General features: G+C 51.0%; 11 protein-coding genes across 11 annotated transcripts; 6 read left to right on the forward strand and 5 right to left on the reverse strand.

Moving 5' to 3' along the window:
- Positions 1 to 993: 993 nt before the first annotated feature.
- Positions 994 to 1,566, forward strand: B9G98_00213 (hypothetical protein; the record flags this gene model as incomplete). Its single annotated transcript, XM_024806771.1, has 1 exon — positions 994 to 1,566. The coding sequence occupies one exon, from the start codon at positions 994 to 996 to the stop codon at positions 1,564 to 1,566; it is 573 nt and encodes a 190-aa protein (XP_024662539.1).
- A 14-nt stretch (positions 1,567 to 1,580) lies between these two features.
- On the reverse strand, positions 1,581 to 2,513 carry B9G98_00214 (hypothetical protein; the record flags this gene model as incomplete). The annotated part of the gene is made up of 1 exon (XM_024806772.1): positions 1,581 to 2,513. One exon carries the CDS (start codon positions 2,511 to 2,513, stop codon positions 1,581 to 1,583), a length of 933 nt encoding a protein of 310 aa, XP_024662540.1.
- Positions 2,514 to 2,597: 84 nt separating this feature from the next.
- Positions 2,598 to 3,041, forward strand: B9G98_00215 (putative prefoldin subunit 5; the record flags this gene model as incomplete). Its single annotated transcript, XM_024806773.1, has 1 exon — positions 2,598 to 3,041. The coding sequence occupies one exon, from the start codon at positions 2,598 to 2,600 to the stop codon at positions 3,039 to 3,041; it is 444 nt and encodes a 147-aa protein (XP_024662541.1).
- Positions 3,042 to 3,084: 43 nt separating this feature from the next.
- On the reverse strand, positions 3,085 to 6,637 carry B9G98_00216 (Chitin synthase A; the record flags this gene model as incomplete). The annotated part of the gene is made up of 3 exons (XM_024806774.1): positions 3,085 to 3,102; positions 3,146 to 3,653; positions 3,678 to 6,637. The coding sequence occupies 3 exons, from the start codon at positions 6,635 to 6,637 to the stop codon at positions 3,085 to 3,087; spliced, it is 3,486 nt and encodes a 1,161-aa protein (XP_024662542.1).
- Positions 6,638 to 7,063: 426 nt separating this feature from the next.
- Positions 7,064 to 7,567, forward strand: B9G98_00217 (hypothetical protein; the record flags this gene model as incomplete). Its single annotated transcript, XM_024806775.1, has 1 exon — positions 7,064 to 7,567. The coding sequence occupies one exon, from the start codon at positions 7,064 to 7,066 to the stop codon at positions 7,565 to 7,567; it is 504 nt and encodes a 167-aa protein (XP_024662543.1).
- A 33-nt stretch (positions 7,568 to 7,600) lies between these two features.
- On the reverse strand, positions 7,601 to 10,840 carry B9G98_00218 (Glycerophosphodiester phosphodiesterase GDE1; the record flags this gene model as incomplete). Its single annotated transcript, XM_024806776.1, has 1 exon — positions 7,601 to 10,840. One exon carries the CDS (start codon positions 10,838 to 10,840, stop codon positions 7,601 to 7,603), a length of 3,240 nt encoding a protein of 1,079 aa, XP_024662544.1.
- Positions 10,841 to 10,985: 145 nt separating this feature from the next.
- Positions 10,986 to 12,851, reverse strand: B9G98_00219 (hypothetical protein; the record flags this gene model as incomplete). Its single annotated transcript, XM_024806777.1, has 1 exon — positions 10,986 to 12,851. The coding sequence occupies one exon, from the start codon at positions 12,849 to 12,851 to the stop codon at positions 10,986 to 10,988; it is 1,866 nt and encodes a 621-aa protein (XP_024662545.1).
- A 69-nt stretch (positions 12,852 to 12,920) lies between these two features.
- B9G98_00220 (Ras-related protein Rab-11B) lies at positions 12,921 to 13,600 on the forward strand (the record flags this gene model as incomplete). The annotated part of the gene is made up of 2 exons (XM_024806778.1): positions 12,921 to 12,951; positions 13,005 to 13,600. The coding sequence occupies 2 exons, from the start codon at positions 12,921 to 12,923 to the stop codon at positions 13,598 to 13,600; spliced, it is 627 nt and encodes a 208-aa protein (XP_024662546.1).
- A 154-nt stretch (positions 13,601 to 13,754) lies between these two features.
- Positions 13,755 to 14,234, reverse strand: B9G98_00221 (hypothetical protein; the record flags this gene model as incomplete). Its single annotated transcript, XM_024806779.1, has 1 exon — positions 13,755 to 14,234. The coding sequence occupies one exon, from the start codon at positions 14,232 to 14,234 to the stop codon at positions 13,755 to 13,757; it is 480 nt and encodes a 159-aa protein (XP_024662547.1).
- A 142-nt stretch (positions 14,235 to 14,376) lies between these two features.
- Positions 14,377 to 14,661, forward strand: B9G98_00222 (Small nuclear ribonucleoprotein-associated protein B; the record flags this gene model as incomplete). Its single annotated transcript, XM_024806780.1, has 1 exon — positions 14,377 to 14,661. One exon carries the CDS (start codon positions 14,377 to 14,379, stop codon positions 14,659 to 14,661), a length of 285 nt encoding a protein of 94 aa, XP_024662548.1.
- Positions 14,662 to 15,197: 536 nt separating this feature from the next.
- On the forward strand, positions 15,198 to 16,439 carry B9G98_00223 (mRNA decay factor CTH1; the record flags this gene model as incomplete). Its single annotated transcript, XM_024806781.1, has 1 exon — positions 15,198 to 16,439. One exon carries the CDS (start codon positions 15,198 to 15,200, stop codon positions 16,437 to 16,439), a length of 1,242 nt encoding a protein of 413 aa, XP_024662549.1.
- Between the last annotated feature and the right edge of the window lie 339 nt (positions 16,440 to 16,778).

Raw genomic sequence — 16,778 nt, forward strand, 5'->3', positions numbered from 1 at the left:
CACGCGTGTAAAATTTTGTTCTTGGTACCCGCAGTGTTCCCAGCAATTCCTAAAGTCATATCTCCATGATTGCGTTCAACTACTAAATATATCCAAAGGGTCCTCGGAATTTTAGGTAAACTAACTAAGGACCTTCGGAGAGCCCACCCACTTGCTTAGTGTGATCTGATGTAAGCACTTATAATCAACCCCTAACCCTGTGATCAGGTCGTACCTCATCTTTACCCTAACCTCAGTAGACCAAAGCCGAACCACCCTTGTGATTTGTTCGACCAGGCAGCTGATTATCGGTGATGGAGCGGGCTCTATCTTGTCATCCGCCTTTGGCTAGATCTCCCGCAAAATTCCCGTCGTGATGGTATGTTGCTGTCAGTGACGTGACAGATCACCCCAGAGGTGGCGTGCTTGGTATAAACAATGAGTCAAACTCACTGCAGGCAGGACAAAGTTTCTACAGTATGAAAGTAATTCACCTATATAGTATCCAGGTAACCGGCGCAGCTGCTGCCTGTTTCGCTGGCCACAGATCCGGCAGTTTCAAGTCGGCGCCGCCTATCTCTTACCAAGACGGGGACCTCGTGACCTGTGCAGGCAGGCCACCACCACTACCCCCCGCGTTGGGGGAAGATCTCTGACGTGAGTGATTTATTCTGGTTTCCAGCTAAAGAATATCCACCGGTTCTCTCCAGTGTTGGTTTTTTGGTCCTGCTATGCTATGGCTTGGCCGCGCCTTCACAAACATGAACGCCATGCGACGCTGAGAGCACTGCGTGGCACTATGCGGAGTAGTGCATGGTCATGCATAAGCAACGTAGCTATCCCCCAAAGGTCACACTACCCCAGATTCTACTATATAAAGGGACAAGTCACTGCCAGAGTCATCACACCACAACTTGGAAGCAAGACACTCTACAGTCTCTTAATTCCAAACCCCAATTCTTCCCAATCACAGCGACTACCCGAACACCAGTTCACCCCACACTCTAACCAACCATGCCTCGTATCGTGGATTACTGCACGGCGCCTATCCAGAAGCGCCGGGTCTCCATCACTGATGAGATGGCCGACGAGGTGCGTGAAATCCTAGGCCGTGACTTGACGGCCGACGACGTTGCGCGCGAATTCGACGTCGACACCGACGTGCAGGAGGTCGTCCGCGAGATGATCGCCGAAGACGTCGAGGAGGAGCCCTACCCCGGCTGGGCCGCTGGTATGGGCATTTCCGAAAAGGACTGGGCCGACCACTACGAAAGTGTCGAAATGGCCATGCGAGTCAAGCGCAAGTTCGCGGCTCGCCGGGCCGCCCTCGCTGCTGAGTACGCTAAGAAAATGGAGAAACTCGAGCAGCAGGAGCGCAAGATGATGCCCGTGTGGTCCCCCAAGTCCAAGCTCATTCGTGAGCTTAACGACCTCATCTACCGTGGACTCGACAAGGATGAGGTCTCCCGCCTTGACAAGGCCATGGACGAGCTCAAGCTTCTGGTTAAGAAGTCTTCGGCTGAACCCCCTCTGTCTCCGGCGGAAAAGGCAACCGTTTCGCTGGTCGAAGTTGTCGAATCGACATAGAACCTTCTTACATATTACTTACTGATACGTGCTAAACAAATCATCACTGAATCTTCAAGTCGTGCAGTCTCGCTGCCGGGCAACTTGGCGTCAAACAGCTCGTGCGGGGCGGCAGGCATTTCGTGGTCGCCTTTGGCCGCCGCTTCGACTTCGGTCCACTTGCCAAACACAAGCAATGGGCGCTCATAGTCCTGTACTTGAACAGGAGTAACTTCGTGGATCGGCGGGGACACGGGTTTCCCAGTAAACTGCTGCGAGGCGGCATAAATGGCATGTGTATACCCTCCTGGCACACTTGATTCGGTGAAAATCTTACTGAATTGACGCACGGCCCGAACTGTATAGCTTTTGTTGGCACTGGCTACTGGCTTTTTGGTCGACATGTCAATTGTGACTTGGCTGTGCACTGGCACCTGTTCTTCGAGCTCAAAAACATGGTCGAATCCTATATTTACAAATGGGGTGAGCCGGGCGTCCTGTTTTTCCTTTTTCGACTTCTTGCCCTTCTTCTTGGGCGTGCTCTTCTTGATTGCGACGCCCTGGACTAGTTTCCCGTTAAGCAGCGCTTCTTGACCAGGCACCCGGGGCAATTTCTTGGCCTTTTTATACATTTTCAGATCGCCAAATAACTGCTTTCGAAGATAGATCGGAGTAACCAAATACTGCAGCATGTTGGCCGCTGCGACTGCTTCCCACGACGGCGCTGATCCTCTAACAACGGGCTTTGGTTCTTCCTGCTCCTCTTCTCCAAACACAATCTTTTTCGCAGCAACGGGCTCTACCGATTCTGCGGCAGCCTTGACATCAGGTATGTCATACACGATGATCTCGTTAACTTCAAAGAGCATACAAGCTCTACATATCTCATATAGAGTATAAGTGGCCTGCTCCAAAGAGTAGCAGGTTTGACCACCTATACAAGACGCCGGAATAGCGATTGAAATCATTTACAAAACGGACGCTCTAAGGCTGTGAAGGTGGTCTGTGATATTTTTTTTTTCAGCCCTCGCTGCCTTAGTCAATAGCCTGCAATGGACGTCAACGACCTTTCTGTCCAGCAGTTGGCAGAAGTGCGCCAGCAGCTCGAAGCAGAGCTAGAGCATTTATCAGAATCATTCACGCAATTACGCCAGGCCCAGGTAAAATTCAGAGACTGTATCGACTCGGTGAAAACAGCCTCGTCCCAGGGTCAGGAAGGGAAGGATATTCTTGTGCCTCTCACGTCGTCATTGTATGTTCCAGGACAAATGAAAAACATTGACAAGTATGTTGTCGATGTAGGCACTGACTACTTTGTCGAGAAAAACTCCGCAGATGCCATCAAGCTGTTCGAGGGTAAATGCGAGACCCTGAACAAGAATCTAGTTGATCTCGACAAGCTGGTCAACGAAAAAATGAAAGGACTGCAAACCGTTGAGGAGATCTTCAAAAAGAAGTACGCCGAAACCCAAAAGGCTGCACCAAAGCCCGAATAAATCTATTTACCGCTACGGGATACTTTGGTGTCATATTGAATCGTCACAGGACCGTCATTGACTGACGACACGTCCATCATAGCACCGAATTTGCCATCTGCAACGTCGTTTTCTCCGTTGGGCATACCTTTGGCCACAAGTTCTTTGACCTTATTATACAGTTCGATTGCACCGTCTCCCTTGGCCGCGCCGTGGAAATCAGGCTTGGTACCTTTTTGCACTGTTGCATACAATGTAAACTGACTCACACATAGTACTTTTCCCCCTATATCTACCACGGATTTTCTCCATTGTCCATTGTTTTCGTCAGGCCAAAGTCGCATCTTGGTCAGTTTTGAGGCCAGTTTTTCACAATCTTCTGGGGTATCTTCCGGGCATATTCCCACAAGAACCAGTAGACCTCGTCCGATTTGGCCGGTTACTTGAGAGTCGACGGTCACTGAAGCCTGTTTGACTCTTTGAATAACCGCTCTCATTTTAGGTAATCTGGAAAGTCGTCGATAGCGAGGGCATAAATACTCAAAAGAAGGCCACAAGTACGGGTCTGGCGGCCAGAAGACTGACGGTGTACGCGCAAAGGTAGCACAGATAGCAATAGCCAAGTAGCAGGCACTAGAGAGTTATTTAAAGTACAACTAGTGACCAATGACCCACTGGGCCAAAAACAAAACACAGCACACGAATCTGTAGGCCGCCATACCCGCAACCGACCACAGAATCACCGCCAAATAAATTTCAGTCGTTTGAGTGGTGGCAGTGTTGACCGGTTTACAAGTATCCCGCACCGCTAGTTTGATTGCAGCCGCTGCCGTAGCAGCAGGAGTCGCTGTGGCTGTAGCGGTTGAAGAGCTTGTTTTTGTAATGTCTTCAAACCCACCTACATTGAGAACAACCGCAATAAGAGCAATGTTCATAAACAGCCAGATAAGCACAACACTCGAACGGAAGAAGGCATAGTAGTCAGTGTGACGGTCCTGGGCCGAAGGCTCCTCTTTGACCTTGAGCGGCGGTGAGGAGAGCAGATTGATCTCGTCAACATAATACTGGTCGACCGCACTAGAGCTTGTGGGCAACTCGACTTCAGCTTTGCCTTTCTCGTCCGCTTTGACCACACCCAAGTCAAGTTTGACTTTATCGTCTCCTTTGGTACCCCAAGAAATATCGTGAGTATTGCAGAATGCATACACATTGAAAACATTGATATAGGCGGGACTGAGCAAAATATACTGCAGGAACGACGTGATCATATGCCAAGGCTCAAGAGAGATAAGGGACGCAATAATATAAAGGGCATAAGTCGAGAGTAATGAGATGATTAAATCACGGAACGTCTTATCCAAAACCATCATTTGCGGCTTGAACCCGCCGTCTTTGCAAATTTCATACTCGACACTTCGAACGGCAACGTAGATAGCCGAGAAACAGATGTACGCCATCAACACCGCAAAGAAGCCAGCGATAATATCATAGAAATAATGTGTGCCTTTTGGTCTGTTCCCCAAAGAAAGAACGAAAATGGTAACCAGGCAGCAAACGTAGACCCAAGTGAGAACAATCGACAGGACGTGGCCCGGAGCAAAGTCCATGCTCGGGTCACCAACCGCCTCAGTGAGAATCTTGAAAACGAGGAAAAAGTTACCGATCGAAAACCAAGAGAAAATCAAGCTGATTGCCTGGTACAGGAACTCGATATGCATCCACAATTTTCTAGCCAAAGAATGCGACGTACGCCAAATACCAAACATGTGGACTTGCGCGTAGATTGCCGCGAAAAACGAGCCATTCAACCAACGACGACGCTGAAGAATCAACTCACTGAGATGCTCGGGCACATCGGTGTGGGCCTTGGCCGATTTGACGTACTTTAGTACCCAGTTACAGTTGCGTTTTGCAACAAGTTCCCAACAAAGAATACGATCTTCGGCGAGATACATATTTGCCGAAAAGATACCGCCCTGGCCTTCTAGCTTTTCTCCTTTGAAATACTTTTCAAGTGGGCCCTCACCGTTGGCATCGTTTTGCAGCGCCTCATAACGATATGCTGAGAACGCACCGGGTAAAACTGTGATGAAGCCAAAAACAGATTCAGAGGGCTTGTCGAGAATATTAGACATTTTGTACTCGAAATTCTGTGCAGCAACTAACGGATTGAACAGTTTCGAGTAGCCCTTTCCTAGGGCAGCAGCAATTTCTCCACAAGCACCAGCAATCTGTGAGTTTTTATCGAATGCCTTCCATAAATGATAAATAGCGTGGTTACCAGGGCGAGTACCCGCATCCAGAAGCACACATACTTTAGGCTGTAAAATAGGCCCAAACGCCTGGAAAAACCATCGATGGGAGTTGATTTTCTTTTTGTTCTTCTCCTTGAGGCAAAACAGCATTTGCACAGGAACAGCGTTTTTAGTAGTCAAACGCACAGTATCATTGGCGCTAGCAATTCGCACCATTGTCGTATACTCGTAAATATGGCCCTCGACAGGCTTGTCGTTGACCATGTTTTTAGCAAACCCCTCTTGATATACACCCAGGGCTGCCATCAATGCCTTCGCTCTCGGGTTGAGCTTTTCACGGCCATCAGAAACAACAACCACAACGACCTTTTTCCAGGCCTCTGAACCCCACACCTTTGATCGTGATCTACTGCACAAATGACGGATGTTGTTGAATACGCCTTGTAAGGTGCGAGCCAGGAGAATGTCGTCTTCATTGTAAATGGTGATGCAAATGCAAAGCTCCGTGCTTCTGGGCGAGCTGTAGCATCGCTGACGGAGTGTGAAATCGTTTGCAACAAAGTCTGCAGGGTCGCATGTCGCAGCAGAGTAACGCATATGGGTAAACTCGCGAACCGGCTGATGTTCAGGATACTGGGATAACAAGCGATCACTCACAGGACAATCAAGGACAAGATTACCCCGGAAAAGCTGAACCTTTCGGGGATTTGTGCGTCCATTGTTGTCGTATTCATTGTCCGTATCCTCGACATCAGTATCACTAGCCACTTCTGTGCTTTCGTCGCCCCACGTATTCAAAGCATATTCATCACCGTTAATGGGGAACACATAGTGTTCGTCCTCCTGATCGGCATACTCGTCCGAATTGGACATTCCAAACACATTCAAGCGGCCGGGCTCCATGTAATTTTGGGATTCAGGATCTTTGACCACATGCGATGGAGAATAAACAGGACTTAAGAGATGATTGTTGTCCTGGTAGCTGTACATGTTCTGCCATGAGGAGTCTGCAGCTGCCCCGGCACTTTCAGGCTGGCCGGGATTCAGCTGGTTGAGTTCAAAAGACGGTCTCTGGTCATAAACTGAGCCAGTGAGGGGGTCGTCGTAGCTACTGACGTAGCCGCTGTACGTCGGATAGTCCGGGGTGTCGAAATTGTAAGACGTCCTCTGTCCATTCACATAGGGATTCCCTGAGGCAACCGGTGAGGGAGCAGAGGGGCTGTCCTGGGGGAAGTTCATCGAGAGCAGAGTTGGTGTTTCGTCAGAACGGCCAATTCGCACCTGAGGCCGCCCTTGCTCCTCCTCATCGTCGTATCCCTCGTTGTACCCGTAACTGTTATAGTACGGTGGCTGACCAGGCATGGTGGAGCTGAGATCACGGGGCGGTAACGATGCTTGTTTTATATTTTTAGAAAGGGGCGAGGGTGTTTATGCTGCGCGTAAATTGTCCAGGGTTAGGTCCTTACCCCGTGGCCGCGGGCGATTTGGCGCTCTTGGCGAGTGAATTGGTGCTTTTGAGCGGCTCACTAGTTAACCCATGGCATTTTGGAGAAAACTGGTCTCTCGGTCTCATTCGTGAGGTGCGACCGGCCTTAGTGACTATGTTTGTTCACCTATGCGAGTTAATCAGCCGACGCACTGCCAGTTAGCGTCGGACAGTGAGACTTGAACTGATCTGCTTAAATACTTGAAAAATTCGTTCATTCGCAGTTTACACTGGCTTCACTCTGCTCAGGCTAATTCTCACACCGAGTCAACCATCCTCCAATCACCTTTGCTGAGGTTAGCATGACACCACCCACTCCGGCTAAGCGACTCCACAGTGACTATCCGCTGAATCCCAGCGGAGTCGGGCTCTCGTCCAGAGCCCCTGCATTGGACCCAGAATTGCAGGTACAGCTCGCAAATGTAGGCATGCGGGCCCGCAAGGCTGTTAGTGAAGGCTACTTGACCCAGGGCTTCCTTCCATCGTACCAGGGTGATGTAGTCGGTCCTTTAGACCGAGCCAGTATTCAGCAGCAGTTCGACATCAGCCAATCTCGACCCAAGACAGAACTCGAGCAGCGAGTTGCTGCCAGAAACGCGAGTACGAAGGCCCAGAAGCGCTCGCGTGACGAAGCGGAAGAAGACGACGCCTACGGAACAGACGTCGATGAACCATTGCCTGAAAAGCCGACCAGCATGTCCAGTGTTCAGGCCTACTTTGTTCCGGCGGCCTTCAAGTCGCATTCACAGAACGACACAGATTTCGGAGAGGCCGACTTCTTGCAGCCCCGTGAATCTTTCAGTTAGCGAACCTAAACTATTCCTCTAGTTATTTATCAATCAGAATACAATTCCCTCGTCGGAAGTGAGTTCTTTTCGAACCGCAAGCACAGAGTCCACGATCACCGCATCGACGCCGGCCTTGAGCTGCCGCCGGGCCAGGTCAGGCTGGTTGTTGAGAACGCCGTAGGTAAAGCAAACCAGCCCGGACTGTTTGACGACCTGAGCCAAGCGGGGACACGCGACAATGGGTGTGGACTCACATACAATGCCAAGAAGGTTCCAGCGTTTAGCGAATCGAATGGCCTCTTGTAAGGAGGAAGCCCGGACGTCCATCATAGGTGCCGTGCCGCCTTCAGTCAGGAACAATACTGGGATTGACGGCTGCTTGAGAGATAGCAAGACACAAATATCAGGGTTGAAAGAAGAGAATATGATATCACGGTCCCCCTTGAGGTCGTACACCATCTTCAAAACAGTATCAACCCAAACGTTCTTCTCAAGTACAATCTGGTCCATATCCTCAGCTTCTGCCTCATCGAGCATTGGATATTTGCATTCAATATTGAACCCGACCGAAGCCGGTAAGGTCTTGAACAGCTCTTCGAGAGTCGCAAACTTGGACTGGATCGAATGGCCCCGCACATTACCTTTGAACCCCTTGGCCTTGAAGTCTTTGGTTAGCGCCATTCTGTGCATTTCCATAAATGACTGTCTAGAATCATATAAAGACATTGATCGGCGTGGCTTTGAGCTCTCCTCTTGAGTTTGGGTCGCCTGTGGCATGTTTATATTCATAAACTGCTCCAGTGACAAGTTGTGCATTGGAATATCAAAGCCGCTATCACCCACAACAAAGTCGTGATAAATAACTGGAACAAGGTCCCGAGTTAGTTGCACGTCAAACTCGACGTACGAAGCCCCCAGATTGGCCGCTTGAATAAAGCTTTCAACAGTGTTTTCTCCAAGCTGCAGCGATCGCTGGGACAGGGTATTTTTACCAAGACCTCGGTGTCCAATCACACGACTGGTGGTCAAAGATTTCCAGTACGTCGACGTGGTTTCAATTCCAACACTTGCATGCTTGAATGGACGCACAACTTGGAAGCTGAACATGACGGTGCCCAGAATAGCCAGCGTTCCCTGTTCGAGAATGGGCACCACCATAGACTCGTTCAGGTTTTCCATGTTTCCAACAGGCTTTACAATGCTTGATAGCATTCCAACTGCCCGACCAAGCACTGGTCGCTTTGGCGAATATGTGGGCACCAAATCAAAATAGATTGCTGTGTTGGCCAGATCAGCAGTTGTAAAAGCGATTGTTTCGGTACTAACACCAAATTCGGGAGCGGGCAGATCTAAGACAACCGGTTCGCCATGTCCAGTTGACGAGACTACCAGTGAAAGTGCCGTATCCAACTCTGTTGAACCGGCTTGTGACATGTTGAGACTAGCAAATTCCACACAACGTCGAGTTTGGCGAAGATCGTGGCTGCTTAGTGTGACCAGAACCATCACAGTATCTGGATCTTCCAAGTAGCGATGACCAAAAGACTTGATAATGTCTTTAGGAACCGTCGATCTCCGCTGTTTTAGCGAATCCGAAGCTCCGCTTTCTGGGGGAGTGGTTTCTCGCTTTGCTACTAGAGTTGGCGATTCGGAAGGTAACTCGAGTTTTTCTGACAACTTAATATGCCCTCTCAAGGCTGCATGCTCTTTTGCAGACCAGCCCGATTGATCAAGACCTGTGGATACACACCCTGCGTCCAACAGGAGATCGACGATTTCAGTTGACCCATCTACTGCAGCAACGAAAAGAGCAGTCCAGCCAAAAGTATACTCTTCAAGCTCAAGATCAGCCTTGGAAGCAATCAAGAGTTTTGCACTTGCCAAATAATTATATTTGGCAGCCGTATATAGGGCCGACTCGCCTTTTGAGTTCTGGTAGTTGATGTCAAGACCGAAATCAAGTAGTGCTTTGAGCATTTTTACTGAATTGAGACGTGTTGCAACCAACAAGAATGGATTCAAGATTGATTTTGTGGCCTCGGTAGGTGGGACGCCTTCCTTGAGCATCTTTTCTGTCGTCACCGGATGGTTGTTGCGAACAGAATAGTGAATTGGACCAAGTCCTTCGGCATCCTTGAACTCCATGCTGAGAATACCCTGAGAAGACGTCAAAAGCTCCCATTCCGACATTTTGGATATCAAAATCTCTGACACTTGGGGCAGCCCGTAAATCGCCGCATAGTGTAACGGAGCACGCATCATATCATCCAGAGCCACCACAGCTTCATGCATGTCTTCTGTCAAATGGTCCAGCAATCTGACTAGCTGTTGATAGGGATTACCTAGAGCAATTTCATCCACATCGATCTCTTCAGCCTCATCCGGCAGGCTAGGAGATGGATGGTGGAAGCCAGCTTTCAGTTTGGGTAAATTGCTGGGATTTCGACACTGAATCACCAGCTTGTGTATAATATTGCGGTTGTGCAGCTCACAAGAAGATTTGATGTTATAGTGGCCCAAGACCGTGTCGATAGCTTTATTACCTGCCAGAGCTCTCAGCAAAAGTCTGGACAACGTCTTTTGAGACGGCATCGGCGAGCTAGCAAATAACGACTTGAGCTTTTCGTCATCTCCATTGTCAATGGCAGCAACGAATTCGGCGGGCACATCGATTGGCAAGGCCTCTGCGGACGCGCCGAACTTGAGGTTTGCCAACCCATTTTCCAAATCGACATTCGGAGAGATTTCCTGCAAGATCGAGCTGGCCTGGTTGATCTTCTCTGAAACTTGTTGTCCATCTGCAAACGGGAGGATGAAAATCTTGGACGTGAGGTATCTGGTTTGAGTGTGCGCACGACAATGCTTGTCGAACTTTTTGAGGATCTTTACAAACCCTCGTTTGTTAACTTCGGCATACCAAGCCAACTTTCTGAACTGGGAGCGCAACTCCAGCAGCCCCGAGACCAGCTCCGACAGCTCATCCGCGTCCAAGAGCCGGATATCGAGTGTGGGGGCAGATGATCCGGTTGGGGATGGGGATCCCTTTGGCAGCCGCTCAGTAACGTGCTTCAGCCGTCTCATATACTCTGCGAAACGGGAATTGAAGAAAGTATCGACGATCTCAGCATTGCGATCGAGCTGGAAAAAGAACGGCTGCGATGCGGTTTCCCGTTCAGTGCCCTCTGGAGCCGCGGCGGCTTGGTTGACAAGCTTTTTAAGCGCCTTGTAGTCGATATAATACTCGCTCCACTCGGGCACCTGGTTGCGCAGGAGCGACTTTGCAAATTTCATGCCGCCCCGAGTGTAGTGTGGGTGTTTTTCTTTTTTGTATGACGATCGCACGTGCACACCTATGGCTTAACGGCTCTGGGCTAGGGCAACAGCAACGGCGGCAGCGCGATAGGCAGCGGGGGTGGTATGAGGGTTAAAATTAAAATTATACGTTTGGAGAAAAGCGGTCGTATTTGACGCAGTTGTGGATTTGTTGGATACTGGCCTGAATGAATCGTCGAACCTCGACGACCACCCACACCTTGGTCATTTGAACAAAGTCCTCTTTGCTAAGGTGTCCTTGAGTGCTAACTTGGCGTAGGACCGGCTGTGCGTACTCGAAAAGATCAAGACTGGGATCCAGTTGACGACCTATGCCTTCGATAAGTAGGTTGCTCAAAACAATGGTGATGAAATCGGATTCCATTCGCACGTGATGCCGGCGAACCATATCCATCATGGAGCCCAGAAGTTCGCCCAGCGATAGACTGCCTAGAGCAAAAGTTTTGGTCTTGAGTTCGTCCACGAGCTTTTGAGCGCGGAGGGCAAACACTTCTGGATCAATAGCTGTTTCGGGGGTGCGAGAGCGTTCAACCATGAGCTCTCCGACTCTGTAGCCGTCAAAAGTAGCCACGGCTCGGAACAGATCGATAAAGTTACGCAGATTCTTTGTTGTGAGTTCTGTAACGAGACCAGCATCAATGAAGCAAATGTGTGGTTCGTAACCTTTGTCCTCGAGCTCTCGCATGACTTGGGACCATTCTGCCTTGGTCTTTGCCTTCTTCAGTCGCTCATTCGCTGTTTCGAAATCACCTTTAGGCGACGTGTACTGCACAATAATGTTTCCGGGATGAAGATCGGAATGAGTGAAATTGTCAAGCAGCAGCATTTTGAAGAACGCATTCAATCCAACCAGAGCCAGTCTTCGGTCCATACTAGAATGCTGGCAAAACTCAAGGATCTTGGACATGGGTACACCATGTACCAGCTCCTCAACAAGCAGCATCCGAGTAGTTAATTCTGGATAAGGCCTGGGGAAAGACACTGCAGGATAGTTCTCAAAATTGTGCAGGAAAATACGGAGATTTTCAGACTCGATTCGCAAGTCAAGTTGGGATCTCATAATTGTACTGAACGTCTCGACTTCTCCAGGAAGCGATAGCCACTCCATTGTCGGAAGCACGTTGATGATTTTCGCAAAGAACATCATGATTGCGAGATCTCGGTCAACCATGCTGTCGATATGGGGGTGTAACACTTTGACAGCAACTTCATTAGACTCACCCTTCAGTCTGGCCCGGTATACTTGGCCCATTGCTCCAATGCCCAAAGGTTTGTGGTCTATGAAATCAAAGACCTCGTCAACGGACTTGCCAGTGACCTTTTCTACGACCCACTGGGTATGCCAGAACCCGTGTTTTTTAGCGTTGGAGTGCAATTCGCCAAACTCGCGACACAGGCCCATAGGGAAAATATCAGTTCTGCTGCCTGCCCATTGGCCTAATTTGATAAAAGACGGCCCCGCCCACTGCATGGCATAGCGAACCAGTTTGTACCACAGCAGAGCACCTGTCCTGTCGCAGTCTATATCTGGATGGCTGCTTCCAAAGAACACAATTGGACACAGGAACAGCACCGGCAAAAACAAGGTCAGCAGGTGAACGAACCGCAAAAATACCCGCACCGGCTCGTAGACGTAATGCCGAAGAGCCCAGAATATTTTGCCCACAACCGAGTCCGGCGGATTGTCCTGGGCCTCCATTCTGCTTTTTATGAGCATTCTCGCTTCCCGCGTCTGCTCGGAGTCGTCTGTTTCGTCAAACTGCGTGAATGCAACAGCAGATAGGGCCAAAACAGGATAAAGGGGCGATCTTGGCGCCGGCCGAGAGGCTCCGGCCGCGCCGCTTTGTGACCAGCGTCCCTGCCATCCCCCGGCGACTTTCACAACGTTCCAGCGCACATTGCCGCTTGCACAGCGTGCAACCCCGCCAGAAACCCGCAGGCTGAATCGCAGGAGCCCTGCAGCAAGCATTACTAAGAGGAAGGGAGGCAGCTGGTGGCTTTTGGGATTTGGCTGACTTTGAAGGTTTCCCAAAGTACTATGGCCGACGAATACGACTTTTTATTCAAGAGTAAGTGGAGCGGGCGGCGGAGGCCGCAAGGAACGAACGTGTAACTAACGCAGTTGTCTTGATTGGTGATAGTGGTGTAGGCAAGTCCAACATTCTTGGCCGGTTCACCCGTAACGAATTCAACCTGGAAAGCAAATCGACTATTGGCGTCGAGTTTGCCACTCGCACTGTCACTGTCGACGGCAAGGTCATCAAGGCCCAGATTTGGGATACGGCGGGCCAGGAGCGCTACCGGGCCATCACGGCTGCATATTACCGTGGCGCGGTCGGCGCGCTTCTCATGTACGACATTTCCAAGCCAGAGACATACGAGGGCGTCAACCGCTGGCTGAACGAGCTCCGCGAGCACGCCGTGTCGCAAATTGTAATTATGCTGGTCGGCAACAAGTGCGACCTCAAGCACCTGCGCGCCGTGTCCACTGACGAGGCCCGCCAGTTTGCCGAGGAGAAGAAGCTGCTGTTTATTGAGACGTCTGCTTTGGACGCTACTAATGTCGAGCTTGCCTTCCAAAACATTCTCACCGAAATCTACCGCCAGCATGCTGAACAGACCACTTTACAGGCCGACTTTGCGCAAATCAAGCCCTCTCAGGGACAGACTATTTCCTTTACCCAGCAGCCCGACGAAAGCAAGAGCAGCTGCTGCTAGATACGCACGTGTTTGTTTTCTTTTTTTTCCTTTTTAAATCTTATCGTGCAAAGTGACGATCTAAATAGCCTACCATTCAAAACCCTTCCAAGAACAAAAACCAAACCAAATCAAACCAAACTAAATCAAATCAAAATTTCACTACAGAAACAATCTACTCTTTAGCTACGAACTCGTTGTCATCGTCGTCCTGGAGGTTGGCGGCCTCTTCCTTCTCCATCTCCTCGAGGACCTTTTTGTAGTCCACGCGGGTCCTCCGACGCGAGCCCTCCTCGACCTCGACCTCAGAGAGCTCTTCTTCCTCGTCGAGATCGTCGTCGAACTCCCCCTCGTCAAAGTCCTCGTCGTCCTCGCTGTCCTCGCTGTCCTCGCTGTCGCCCTCGAGGTCGGCGTACTTGGAGCGGGCGGTCTTTTTGGGTTCAGCAGCCGGCGCAGACGCGGCCGTCTCGGGCGCGGCAGCAGCCTCTTTAGGTTTGTCCGCCTCGACCTCGACACTGGCGGCGCCCGGCTCTGGCGACTCCTTCAATGACTCGGCAACAGCAATCTCCTCATTGATTGAAACTACGTCGCCCGTCTTGGCCACCTTGGCAGCCACTTCATCCTCGTCTTCCTGCTTGCGTTTCAGTTCAGACATTATGTAACCTGCAAAGGGGTGGGTGGTCTTTTTTAGTCAATCCCGCACAAGCACTTGTAGATTCGATTCGGAAGCGTTTCGACATTTCCTGGCGCTCTACACTGCAACCACATCTGCACTACTGGCCCGCCCCCACAACGACATGGCCAAAACCAAGCTCTCCGATCTGATCAATCGCCCAATACGGGTGTTCCTCTCCGACAACTCGGAGGTAAGCGGTGAACTACTTGCTTTCGACGGCTATATGAACCTGGTTATTGCCGATGCCCAAGAGGTGTCGCGAACCCGCAAGGGCGTCGAGCAGACCCGCACTCTAGGCCTCATCGTTCTCCGGGGCGAGAGAGTGCTATCGACGACGCCCGCAGGCCCGGCTCAGGACCGCCAAGGCCGCCTACAAACCAACCTAGACTCTTCCGTAGCCCTTTAAGTATGCAATTATTTATTGATGGAAAGTGGTATTTTTCCTGGGCCGCCTGGGCAAACCCTAGGCTATTGCTGGCTGCCGCGGGGCAGGATCGATCGGCTCGATCAAGGCGTCGCAATCACGCGGGGTCCGTGTGTCGGAGATTTCGGGTCGCTGGCTGCCGTTTTTCTCAAACTTAACTTCCCCCTCGACCTAGAAGCCTATATCTTGCCTGCGACCGTCTCCCTAGGGCGTGACGTCATATGCAACCGCTACCCTGCTTAGTCGGTCACTTTAACCTGGCTGAGTCAATATTTTTTCTCTACCTTTTTTCCACCTATCCCAGTACTCGTTTCCGACGATAACAAAAAAATCCTGCCAACCCCAGCTTTATATACCTAGTGACTGAACCCCGAAAGATTTACCGGTTTTAGTTACTTCTGTTATTGGATCTTCTTAGTATTTATTCAGGACTTTTACTCGTTGTGCTTTTTTTTTGCGCTCGTTAGCTGCGACCCCCATCCCTCCTCTTGTGCTATTTCTGAACCCGACTTTTAGTGATGGCTACCGCTTCGCATGGACACATACCCGATCTGTCTGCAACACTTAACGAAAGTCGTTCTTGCGCTCCGCTGAGTGACTTGTGGAATCTTCCTCAAAGTAAGCTCTTCCCCGCCCAGAGCGCCCCGGTTTCGGGAACTTCGTCAGTGGCCCCGTCGGCCCCGGGCTCTGTGCCGGCAACTCCTCCTGCCACTGCCGCCTCGGCGTCTGGTCCCCAGGTTTCGAATTACTTTGGCTCGTTGTGGGCTCCGGCTCCCCAGGCAGGTACCCCTGCGGCACCCCCGACCACAGTTGCCCCCACGGGGGCGGCCACCGCTGCCGCTTCGGGGCCCGCTGCACCTGGCGTCCCCAACGTCGGCCTGATGGCTCCTGGCGCAGCGCCAAAAGGCAGCTTGCTATCTCCTGCTTATCGTGCTGGTGTCACCAGGGGAATTTGGGGCCCCCGTGACGACGGCTTCGGCTACCGTCAGACCCCCACAGGTGCGGCTGCCCCCGCAGCTGTCGCTTCTCCCCAGCCTGCTATCCCTGGCGGTCTATCGACCGGACCCTCGTTGATCCCCGGTCAGGCACCGCCTCAGCCCGGCTACGTTCATGGCCCCGCCAACCGTAACTATCTTGGTGGCTGGCTCGACGCTTCGTCCTCCGCCGCTGCCCACTCCCCTCCACCCGCTGGTGCTTCGTCGGCTGCTCCTACTGGCTTGGCACTAGGTGGAATGAACCACGTGGTTCCCCCAGTTGGCGCAGTAGGCTCCTCCGTCGTTGCTCCGGTCGGAAGCCCCATCAACGCCACAGGCCCTTCTTCCAGCGGCCTGCCAACCACCCCATCAAGGTTCTCCACCCCCACTGGCTCTAAGCCTTTGGCGGTCGGCGTGCACACCCCTCCGCACGCCTCTGCTGGCTCTGGCCACGCTCCTGTTGGCTCGTCTGCGTCGTCGACCTCGTCAACTTCTTCCAACTCGTCTACGGGCCCCGGAATCAGCAGACCCCCGAAAAAGTCCGGTCGTCCCAGCACCAACACTGAGCTTTATAAAACAGAGCTATGTGCATCCTACATGAGCACGGGCGGCAACTGCCCCTACGGTGAAAAATGCCAGTTTGCCCACGGCACCCAGGAACTCAAGACCGTCGACCGCCCTCCCAAGTGGCGGTCCAAGCCTTGCCAGAACTGGGTCAAGACTGGTTCCTGCTCTTACAATGAGCGCTGCTGCTTCCGCCATGATGTGCCCGTGTGTCCTCAGTGATATTTATTTTTGTAAATTTATTAATAGCAGCAACGGCCTTCCCAGGTTCATTTATTTAGAAAAGCATTTTCTTTTAACCAGTTTCCCTCGTCAAACAAGACAATACAAGACCAAAAAAAACCGAGAAACGATGACCAAAAAAATTTGCCTCAAACCGGATTCGAACCGGTGATCTTAGCATTACTAGTGCTACGCCTTACCAACTTGGCCATCAAGGCGATTATTGGACGCTGAAGATACTATATACTCATATTGCGAGCTCAGATAACAAGCTAAAATTCATTCTCACATTGATCCGAACTTTCTTGCCGCCTACCTGCATGGGCTGTAATCTAATCT

The sequence above is a fragment of the Wickerhamiella sorbophila genome (genome assembly GCF_002251995.1).
Source record: "Wickerhamiella sorbophila strain DS02 chromosome Unknown contig1, whole genome shotgun sequence".
Classification (NCBI taxonomy): Eukaryota; Fungi; Ascomycota; class Dipodascomycetes; order Dipodascales; family Trichomonascaceae; genus Wickerhamiella; species Wickerhamiella sorbophila.